The following is an 11,219-nucleotide window of genomic DNA, read 5'->3' as shown; positions in this document are numbered from 1 at the left end:
GAAATGATGTTAAACATCAATATGCTTGGTCCTTGAATGGTTTTCTTTTTCTTTTTCTTTTTCTTTTTCTTGGCAAATACAAGACATTCTTGATTATCACACATAATTAGAGTTACTTCTAATTGCACTAGACCAATGTCTTCTTAGAGTTGCCTTATCCAACATGCCTCTATTGCACAATGACTTACTGCCATGTACTTTGCTTCCATCATTGATCTTATAATGATAGATTGTCTCTTGTAATTCCATGAAATAGCTCCTACTCCAATGACGAAGACATATTCCATTGTGGATCTTCTATCATTTGCATCTCTAGTCCAAACTGCATCACAATAATCTTGCAAATCAATGTTCTTACCATGAAGACACAATTTGAAGTCCTTTATATCTTTTTCGTACCTCTATATCCTCTTTAATGTTGTCCAATGCAATAGTCTAGCTTTAAACATGTGTTGGCTTGTGCCTTACTACCACACCCATTGTATCTTTTTTAGTCCCAAATACCCACTCACAACCAACACTAGATCGATTTGCTAGAAGAGATGACAATTTCCATGTATCATTGTCTATAAGAGATTGGTACTCCTCTTCCATAGTCTTTTCCTTCTTGATTGCATCTTGGGACTTCAATGCATCATACAAAGATAACAGATCAGTAAGAAGAGCAACATTTGCATGTTCTTTACTTATTTGAGGAAAGATATGATCCTTTCACCATTCACCACATTGCCTTCTTTCTCTCAAAGGATATCTCCTTTCATTTGTTGAAGAAGATTCACCTTGTTGCACTCCATGTTCTTTTCCAACCTTCTTTTTTCTTAAACCTTGTCATTTCTCACTCAATGGTTGATATTCCTAATCATCATCATCATCACAGTCTTAAACATCTTCATTTCTTTCATTGTTGTTCCTAGCAATTATAGGAGCCTTCATCTTTTCAACATTCTTTGGCTTTTCAGCTTCATCATCTTCATTGTCTTCATCTTTTTGTTTCTTTGTTGAATTCAAAGATGTGTCCACAAACACGCCATTACTCTCACTTGGATTTATCTCCAAGTGCTCACAAGCACTCTTATGCTCAAAAAACTCAACATCATGACTTTTGATGATCTTCTTGGTTTCCAAGTACATTAGCCTATATGCCTTAGTACCTTCAAAACAACCAAGAAACACACACTTTGTACCTTTTGCATCAAGTTTGGACCTCATACAATCTGGTGTTTTTGCATATGCAATGCAATCAAAGGTTTCATATGGAAAATGCAAGGTTGTCTCCCACTCCAAGCTTCTTGTGGTGTCAATGATGCAAGAGCACTTGTTGGATACCTATTTCTTGTATACACTGCATTCACCATAGCTTTTGTCTAAAATTCATAGCCAAGGTTTTACGCATGAAGCATATTCCTTGTCATCTCTACAATGGTTCGATTTGACCTTTTAGCAACACTATTTTGTTATGGAGTATATAGAATTGTGGTTTGTCTAGTAATTTCTTCATTCTTCAATTAAACATCAAATTGCTTAGACATGTACTCACCTCCATTGTCTGTACATAGCACCTTCATCTTGCATTCACTTTGTTTCTCAACAAGTGCTTTAAACTCCTTAAACCTCCAAAAGCATTCACTCTTAGCTTTAAGAATGTAGATCCAAATCTTTCTTGAATAATCATCAATGAAAGTGAGAAAATACATTGATCCTCCAATATTTGTATTCTTCATAGGTCTATATACATCCAAATAGATAATCTCCAACAACTTGGTAGCATGTGTTGCTACATTCTTTGGAAATGAGGCCCTTTATTGTTTGCCTTGTATGCATCCTTTACATACAAGTTGTTTTACATTTTGGCTTATATTGCCAAGATCTAAGCCACTTACCATAGACTTGAGCTCTCTCATGCTCTTCACATTCAAATGGCCAAGGCGACGAAGCCATATAGTCAACTTATCTAATTTTGATGTAAATTCAGCAAATATGGCTATATCCACTCCATTCACCTTCTTACAAATGAGGTAGTACAAATTTCCCTCTTTCAAGCCTTTAAAGACCTTGTCTCTATTCAATGTTCTTACAAAACATCCATTCATGTCAAATTGAACTTTAAAACCTTCTATTGCAAATTTACTCACCGAAAGTAGATTTTGCTTCATCTCAGACACATGAAGGACGTTTTTGAATTTGATCCTATTGGTTTGTCCATTCACAACCACCTCCACCATAATAGAGCCAATTCCAATGGCTTCGCATGTACTACTATCTGCCAACCCCACATTTGATACTGAAATAGCCTCATAAGTGTCAAATGAACACTTATAAGGTGTCATATGCTTGGAACAACTTGAATCTACAATCCATCTTGATATAGCAGCTATAGAGGTTCCATTTGTTGTCGTGAATGCATAATCTTATCCTCCAAACTCATCTTGCACACTATTTACATTCTCTTTCTTTATCTTTTTGCTTTTGTAGCAATTTCGAGCAAAATGACCTACTTTGCCACAAATGAAGCAAGATTTGACATTACCTCGTTGATTTGAATAGTTACCTTATCTTGACGTGAGTAGAGTGCTGAATCTTCACTTTGAGGCTCCTTTTCTTTCTTCTTGGTTACTTCATGGGGAAGTCTTCTCGTCACATAATCCATTGTAAGCTCTTTTAGCTTAATGGACTCCAATGCCACAATAAGGTAGTTGTAGGATTCGGGAAGGCTCATCAACAAAGTCATAAGAATATCACTTTCTTCTAAAGGCTTGTCAACAATTGCTAGTTAGTTTGTAAGAGCCTTTACCTTATTGACATGAACCATGAAGTCTTCACCTTCCTCCATCTTGCAAGTGAAGAACTTCCTCTTTATATAAATGATGTTAGATAAGTTCTTGCTCTTATAGATGTTGCAAAGAGTCTTCCATGCTTTCGTTGGTCCTTTACAAGAGATAATATGGAAGAAATTGGTTTTATCCACATTGGTTGCAATTAATCCAAAAGCCTTCTTTTCACGACGTTTAAATTCCTTCTTCTCCTTCATATTGGCATCTATGCTTGGAGCCTCTTCACTTTCATCTACAATATCCCAAAGTTCCAAAATTGCCAACAAAAACTCTATTTTTACCTTCCAATGGTAGAAATTCTCACCTCTAAACTTCTCAATAACTCTCAATCCTTCACCTTCATTTGAAGCCATGTCTAAAAAAGAGTTGTATCAAAAAAAAGATTGTAAAAAGAAGTCTTAATGTTTTCAAAATCAGCAAGAAGGTTTTGCTGCCTTAAAAGCATAGAATCTTTCTTTGTGAACAAATTAGTGTTCTTACTCCCAAAAACACTCTCAACTTCACTTTTAAGACTTTTCACAAATTTGATGACCTATCTAAGTGTCTCAAATCTGATTTGTCACTCAAAAATCACTCTTATGCTCACAAATGACTTTTATACACCATTAGAGGCCTTTTAAGTACAATTAGCAACTTTAGGACATGAAACTATAAAGTTGGATCACCAAGGATCTATCTCAGCAATAGCACAATGCAAGTATTCTATAACTTTTCCTTAAGGTGGATAACCAAACACTAGCACCAAAAATGCTCTTAACCTCAAGTAAGAGCAAACCAAGATATAAATCTAGATTTGAATCTAAAAGTTAGGTACCTCTAAATCCTTACATTAGCAACAACAACTTAATCTAATCTACACATCAACAACCACTTCAAAGAACTTCAAAACACTCAAGCAAATATGAGTGGATCTATAACCTATTGAAGAAAAGAAGTCTAAAAGCTACAAACACTTAACATCAGCAAGGATTGTAGTCTAAGAAAAGTGTAGAAAAAGATAATTCTTACTTCCAACATCCTTTACTTATAAGTGCTGGTTTTCTTATCAACAAGGCAACTTCCATCCTTTTGATATTACATCCATTTCTACTTCATCCAACTAAATCTTAGATACTGTAATTTTCTATAACTCTTTGCTACCTTTTGATTATTAGCAACATACTATGCTTAATTTCTATGTGGTTATAACTAAGCAAGTACTTGCTAATCTTCAACATGCATCTAAAGACTGCAACAATAACCCTAATAGAGCGAAGAAACTAACCATCAAAATGGTGGGATGCAGTATCTCTTCTATGGACATCAATACATGAACCATAAGTTGCTGAATAATTTGAAGCTCTCGTGTTCCAATCCATGGGCAATGCCAAGATCGATGTAGCACAGCTGGTACTCTGACTGGTTCAAAGAGTGCATGCAGAGCTTCAAAAGCTGCTCCTACCCCTGATTCCTCTGCAGTGACCAGTGAAAGTACAATGTCATGTCCCAGGTTCTCTCCTATCGATCCAACACGAACAAGTAATCCTCCTCCTTTGACCAGCCTTCCTCCTTCCTGCTTAGCTCGATCCCTACAATGGTGCGGGAATGACCCCTGTGCTGGAAATACAAGGGAGAACGGTTGCTGAGGTAGATGGACTTACTGTCGGAACTGCCACTCTCCTCGCCGTTGAAATACTTCCAGATCCAATCGGTCATGTACTTGTGGTTGATTTCTACTCTGGATGAATGCGATTCATGCGGTCCCCCTGACTTACCCTTGTTCGGACTGGATTGTCTGCATGGCTAGTTGTGTGCAGGTAGTTCGAAAACGCGCTGTTCTTATGCTCTTCCATGCACGTGAGACATATGTCAGGATCGTCCGGGCTTTATCGTAAAAAGTGCAGTTCTTCCTTCTGATCGGGAAGAACGATGAGACGATGTTCTTCCGGTGAGTCCCTGGCTTCTTCTTCTTCTGCTGGGGGGGTAGGAGAACTCGGCTCATGGGATGGATTCGTATTGTCATCAGAGCGCCGGCTACTGCTGGACAATGATAGCCGACTGAAATTGTTCGACTCCTCGTCTTCGATACTACTACCTTGATAAATAGGTTTCTCTGAACGCGATTCCCCCTGGCCTTCCAAACAGTTCGTCCCTCGCTTACTAGGCGCGGTGCGGAAGTCTACAATACGTGCTAGCATTCCAAAGGAACGCATCACTGCGGCGCATTCTGTAGTTCCGATCCACTTCTTCGTGTCCCGAATTCGCCAATCGAAATAGTCCGCGCCCAGGACATCAAACCCTTTCAGCCACGCAATTTCCAGCCATTGCTGTATCGCAGCGAAGTTCGGCACGAAGCCCGCTCCGCCCATGAGAACTTCCTTGCACTCTGGATCCTGCGCAAGCATGTACGAGCTCAACATCTGAATATTACGCCATCCGCAGCCCCAGCCGAGGTCTTCATCAACCCTACTCTGGAAGTGCTCAGTGTATCCCGAAAGTGCGACCACAGAAGAACGCTCGTCATTTGATTCCAGACAACGTCGCAGCAACGTCATAATTGACACGCCGGCGTGCACAGAAGATTCGCGAATCTGTCTCAGAATCAAGTTCCGAGTGACCACCTCCAAATTCAATCGTTGTAATGCCTCCCTGTTCTGTTGGCAGCTACCTGCTCTTCCGTGCTTGCTCGGGATATCTGCATCGTTGCTACATGCCTTCATTCCCTCTTTCTGCTCCGACATTTACAACTCTCTACCTCATTTCGTATCCGATTGCATCTTTCCCATTGTTTGCAATTACTCCACATCAATTCCAGCAGGGAGGAAAAATAGTGTCAGTTCGGAGCTATACACAGCTTTCTCTTCTTCTTCTTCTTCTTCTGCTAACTTCCACATCCATCGATATCTTTCACTCTCTTCATTTGATAGCCAAAAAAATAAACTGTACTGGATTTACCCACCCTAAACAAGCTCTCTAAATTCACACCACAATCAAACTCAGGTAAACGAAACCCCGACACCCAGAAGTTACACCGACGCTCACACCCAGGTGCATGCACAGACTCGTTTGTGGAGGTCACAACCACCACGTCCGCCACCACCACCACACTTCTCACTGGTTCAAACCCATCAATCACGAAAACACGCTCATCGAAACAACACAACACCATCATCAGGCATTACAAGGACCCCACCCAACCCCACCCTTACCGTAAAGCGATCCAGAGAAGCTGCTGCAGGCAGGGTGCGACCAGAGTGGCCAAATTCGACACACAAGCATCAACCAGTCAGTCCTAAGACAAGACAAAGGGCGAACTTGACAGACAAGGAAAGAGGCGGAGCGGGACCAGAGCGAGAGGGGCGTGGCCACCAGGGGAAGGCACGCGCGCTGCTGCGGGTAGGTAAGCAGCAGCTGGCGCGCGACGCGTCCAGGCGTCGCGGGGCGCGCGGGACCTCGCTTTCCCGGCACCACCAACCAAGTGGAGCCAAAGTTGCCTCCGTTGTATCGCCTTCCACGTAGCGGCCACGTTGGCTGGGCCTCGCCCGAGCCTCGCCTGGACACCTGGCGGTTGACCTGCGTTCACTGTAATGATATTGTATTCTAATTATTAATATGTGTGTGTGTGTGTATGAATTGCACTATTTATTTTTAAATATTAAAAAATTAATCTGAATTTTATATTATATATTTATATATGAACATTAATTTAATCAAATTATATTAAAAAATACTTAGCCATAAATGTGTATATATATTTACTTATTTATTTATTTATTTATTTATTTATATTTATAGTTTTACTGAATTAAAAATAAAAATACAAAGATACAAGAAAGAAATAAACTCTAATATAAATTTATTATTTCAATGAGGTTAGCACTTTATATTTATCTATTTTTTAATGCATAATACTCATAAGTAATTTTAAAAGACTTAAAGAAGAAAAATTTGGGAACTTTTTAAAAAGTTAGAATATTTTCATATAAATATATGTTGAAGAATCTAATGATAGAAAAAATGAAACTATTTTTGAGTTTTAAATTACACTAGCACTTGGCCCTTGCTTTGCATCGGATAAAAATCAAATGTAACAATTTCAATGTCTTACAACTATGGATTTGTAAGATTCATGCTAACACCACACAAAATTTTGTTAATGTTGTCCGTAACATCATCAATCAAGTAACAAATAACATGAAAGTCAAGTGACATGGTGGTAGTATATACTAATAGATAGTGGCTACTTTTGTTAGGGCACTTCTAGTAGAGTTTTGTGGTCTACATATTAGTCAAGGAAGCCAAGAGCTTGTTGCGCTCTAAGAATCAACAATATTGCCACTCATGTGAAGAATCAAGTGGTGTCACGGCCATAATCATGTAAGCTAATAATTACATATAGAAATAGGTAGAAGTAAGTAAAAGTAGATAAAAGTAAGTTAATTCTATAATATTTAATATAAAAGTTTCCTAGAAACTTCCTAGACGCTGCTTTGACTTCATAGGTGTCTTTAATTGACTTTTTGGATTAGAAACGTGGTCAACAAGTTGGCCATGTGCCACACATGTTGTTAGCTTGAAGATCAAGCTAACTATGTGGCCCACACGTAGAAAAACTTGCCTTGTAAGTCAAGGCATGTGTCCTACAAAGTCAACACATATTGGAGGTCCTATATAACGTCGCCACATAGCCCCTAGTTAGATAGTATATATAGAGACAAGAGTGAAGGCTTCTTCACTCTTGTCAACTCCTTTCTTGCTTCTAGTCCAGGTTCAAGAGTCTTTAGTTTCTTGTCTTGTGGCAATAGCCATTCCAGTTTCCTTTTAATATACCTACTTGTTTATATTTTGACTTATTATATCGAGATAGCCTTTTTGTGTATATTTTCCCTCATCGAGTCTTTGTCCTTGACAAGTGGATCTCACCAAGGTCAAGTTTTTGTCCCACCTTGTTTTCTTTCTTGTGCACAAAGATGGTTTATGTTTCTTAATGGCATCTATTGGATCTCTAATGTTTTGGGAAATTCTAAAATGAGTAGGGTGGTTTCTTTCTTGAGCAAAATGCAATGTCTATAGGGAACATCCATCTCATTTTTCTTTCCACAACCATTGTGCGTCAAGAAGAGATGAAGATGTGCTTAACATTGAATGCAATTGAAGTCATTATGATTGTGGGTTATTGTGGAATAGGAAAATCTACCACATTGTGTGCACTTGTGGTCTTGTTGCCCAAAATTGAGGTTGTTGCCAGAGACCCCTTAAAAAATAATCGGATTAGTAATTTTAAACACACACACACACACACACATATATATATATATATATATATATGCTCTACATGTTTTTGAAATGTTCAAAATGTATTATAATAGATTGTATTTGATTATATCCAATATGTACATGGTGAAGAATGAAACTTTTTTTTTTTCAAGCTACTTTAGTTGCTGTTATAATCTGCTGCACTCCATAATATTGTCTGTTAAAATCTTGACTTTTTTGTATAAAAAACATTATTTGTATGACTTCTGATTATTTCAATAAATTCTCAATGAGTTTGATATATCCACATATATACATGTATACATATATTCTACTGTTTTAATGAAAACAAGATTGTAACAGTGTTCTGCTTTATTGACAGTAAAATCAATTATATATTCGTTAAACAAGTAACAAAATGTATTAATTTTGATTCATTACAAGTGAACAATATGGAAAAACTACCTGCCTGAAAAAATAAAATAAAATAAAATAATTGTGTAATGAATATGCATAATGGCTCTATATATCAGTTAAATAAAGTGTAAGAACAACACAAATATTTATGTTAATCAGTGTAATAAAGCTAAAAACTCATGTTGAATATTGAAGGCCAAGTTCGAGTCTTATAATAATTTGTTGCATGCAATATATGTACTACGTATTATAATATAAAGGTTGAGTTTATATACCATCATTCATTGTGTCTGTCTTATAATTTTATTTTACATAAATACATGCCAAATTTTCATATTTGCATGGTGAATTGTAAAAGAATCTACCATGCATCTAAAAAAAAAGTTTTTTAAAGTAAATAAATAAATAAATAAAAAGAACATGGGCATTGTAAAACATGATGACTAAGTAAGTGAGATTCTTGAATTATACGATATCTTTTATTAATTTTTAATTTTTTGAATGAAATGAAATTGAAGAAATTTTGAAGGAAGTTGACAATTACCTGATTTAGGACTTGAGTTTAAAAATTTGGCGGCTTGAAATAAAAGTCTTTAAATACCAACGATCATGGGCCGTTGAAAATTGAAAACTATAGAAGTATTTTACCAGATTTGTAGCAAGGAATCATTGCTCATTCACATTTATCACAAATTTAATGACAGTTTACTGGTTTGTAAATTCATAGTTATGAAATTTTCATATCAATGATCCCTTTTAATTCAAATATAACAATCACATTAAGTCATCAATAAATTTTGTAAAGTATGGGGGCACATACACTTAACCGGTAAACTTTTATTAAATTTGTGATAGATGGTAAATATCAACGTAAGATTTAACCGTTTTAACGTATAAAGTTTAGTGAGGCTAATTTTGAATCAACATTGTTTAGATATCATAGAACTTGTGCATCAGAATGTATTAAAATTAAATGAAGTCGCAAGCAAATGGAGTTTATTTAATTGAAAATAAATAAATTTAAAATCTTAAACATTAAAGAGTAAAAATGTGGAATGCTTTCATTAATTTTTTAAAAATATATATATATATATATATATATATATATTTTTTTATTCAAACTGTACCAATCTTAATAAAATATTCAGTAAGTATTTAATTCTTTCTGTTTAATAAGTATTCTACAGAGGTTGAAAAGGAATTGCACATTTCAAATTAAACCTTCTGTAGTTCAATTGCTAATGGGTTGTACTAATTATTTTTTCTGTAAAAACATTTTATTTACAAACAATGGGCTCTATATATTCAACTGATGGTTCATGCCTCGAACATCAGATTTTATAATTGCTTTCCATAATCTCATATATTTTAAAAAGAAAATAATACGTTTTTAATAATAAGTATTTTAATATCACTTTTTGTAGATTGAATTAGATCTATGCATTTCACAAGATAAAAAACAATTAAATTTTATTACTTTAAGCTAAAATTATTTTGTTCGATGTGTTTATTTAATGTCAAACTTTTGTATCAATGTAAAAATGGTTTTATTTCAACTTTCATTTATCTTATTTTCATCTCAATAATTTACTTTTGGAACAATGTGCTAGTTTACATCTGTTTACACTAAATGACCAAAAAAAATGATATAATTTTGTATTTTTTAAAATTTTATGGTGCTTTCTCTTGATGCCTGAATGGGTACTTTTAATAGACTGTACATATCATTTGTGGCGCACTAATTAAATTTTATGCAAAAGTTTATGCACATTTATTGATACAATGATTTTACTAATGTAGTAAATACTGTAGCTTGACATGTCTTTTATTGTATTCCGAGCTAATACTCCTTGTAATGATAAATTATCAGAAAAAACGAGAACAATGAACACTAAAATAGAATAAAAAATGTGTTGCAGAACACATTTGTTTTTTAAAAAAAGTTAAAAAAAATGTACACGTAGCTTTAATGTCTATACATAGTGTACCAAAAACGCAACAAACATTCAGAAAATAACATTGATATTAAATTCTTGACACCTAAAATTTGATACTAGTCTTTTAAAAGAATCATTGGTAATCATCATTGATGCAAAAAAGAAAAAAGAAGAAAGAAAGAAAAAAAGTAGTTGCTAAGAATGTGCATCCAGAGCCCAATTAGGAAATGCTTTAAACCCTAATTATAAAAAATAGAAAAGCAATAAAAATAACTTGGAACCAGTCCGCCAACAAAGAGAGGGGTCTGTTCTCATGGGGCACAGCAGAATGGAATCCTCTTCTAGATGGGCAATACTACTACTACTACTACTACTACTACTACTTCTTCTACTACTACTAAATATAATAAATGTAGTAAATAAAAAGTAAAAGACACACAAAGGAAAAAAGAGACAAGAAAGTATGAAAACACAGACCCCGCGTTTGAAATTTGAAGCGTTCCACCGTGAGTCCCAAGGGCGGACCTCACGGGGCCTGGGTGGAGTGGCGGAGGGGGGGGGGACCAAGGGAGGCGTCATGGTGTCCGAGTAACATCGGGCTGGGCCGGGCCCAGGTAGGGGAACGAAGCGCCGACGGGGTATGAAGGAAGGAAGGAAACACCCACCACCCTCGGAGGAGAGGGTTGACTGGGGACTGCGGCGACGCTGTTTGTTTGTATGTCTGTGAATTTCGAAGGACTTGAAGAAGAAGAAGAAGAAGAAGTTGATGTTGATGTTATTGTTGTTGTGGGTTCCGGAA

General features: G+C 36.0%; 1 protein-coding gene across 1 annotated transcript; it reads right to left on the bottom strand.

Annotated features, from left to right (window-relative positions):
- Positions 1 to 3,819: 3,819 nt before the first annotated feature.
- LOC112276131 (uncharacterized) lies at positions 3,820 to 6,068 on the bottom strand. The gene is made up of 2 exons (XM_024507177.3): positions 4,472 to 6,068; positions 3,820 to 4,283 (listed from the first exon to the last, which is right to left on the bottom strand). The coding sequence occupies exon 1, from the start codon at positions 5,549 to 5,551 to the stop codon at positions 4,697 to 4,699; it is 855 nt and encodes a 284-aa protein (XP_024362945.3). The 5' UTR covers positions 5,552 to 6,068; the 3' UTR covers positions 3,820 to 4,283; positions 4,472 to 4,696.
- Between the last annotated feature and the right edge of the window lie 5,151 nt (positions 6,069 to 11,219).

Source organism: Physcomitrium patens, chromosome 23 (genome assembly GCF_059467195.1).
Source record: "Physcomitrium patens ecotype Gransden chromosome 23, ASM5946719v1, whole genome shotgun sequence".
NCBI classification, from domain to species: Eukaryota; Viridiplantae; Streptophyta; class Bryopsida; order Funariales; family Funariaceae; genus Physcomitrium; species Physcomitrium patens.
The sequence above is the reverse complement of the archived record's forward strand: the minus strand, read 5'-3'. Positions and strand labels throughout refer to the sequence as shown.

What these genes read in the sequence shown, in the direction of transcription:
- LOC112276131 (XM_024507177.3), bottom strand. Translation starts at nt 5,551, where the DNA reads ATGTCGGAGCAGAAAGAGGGAATGAAGGCATGTAGCAACGATGCAGAT.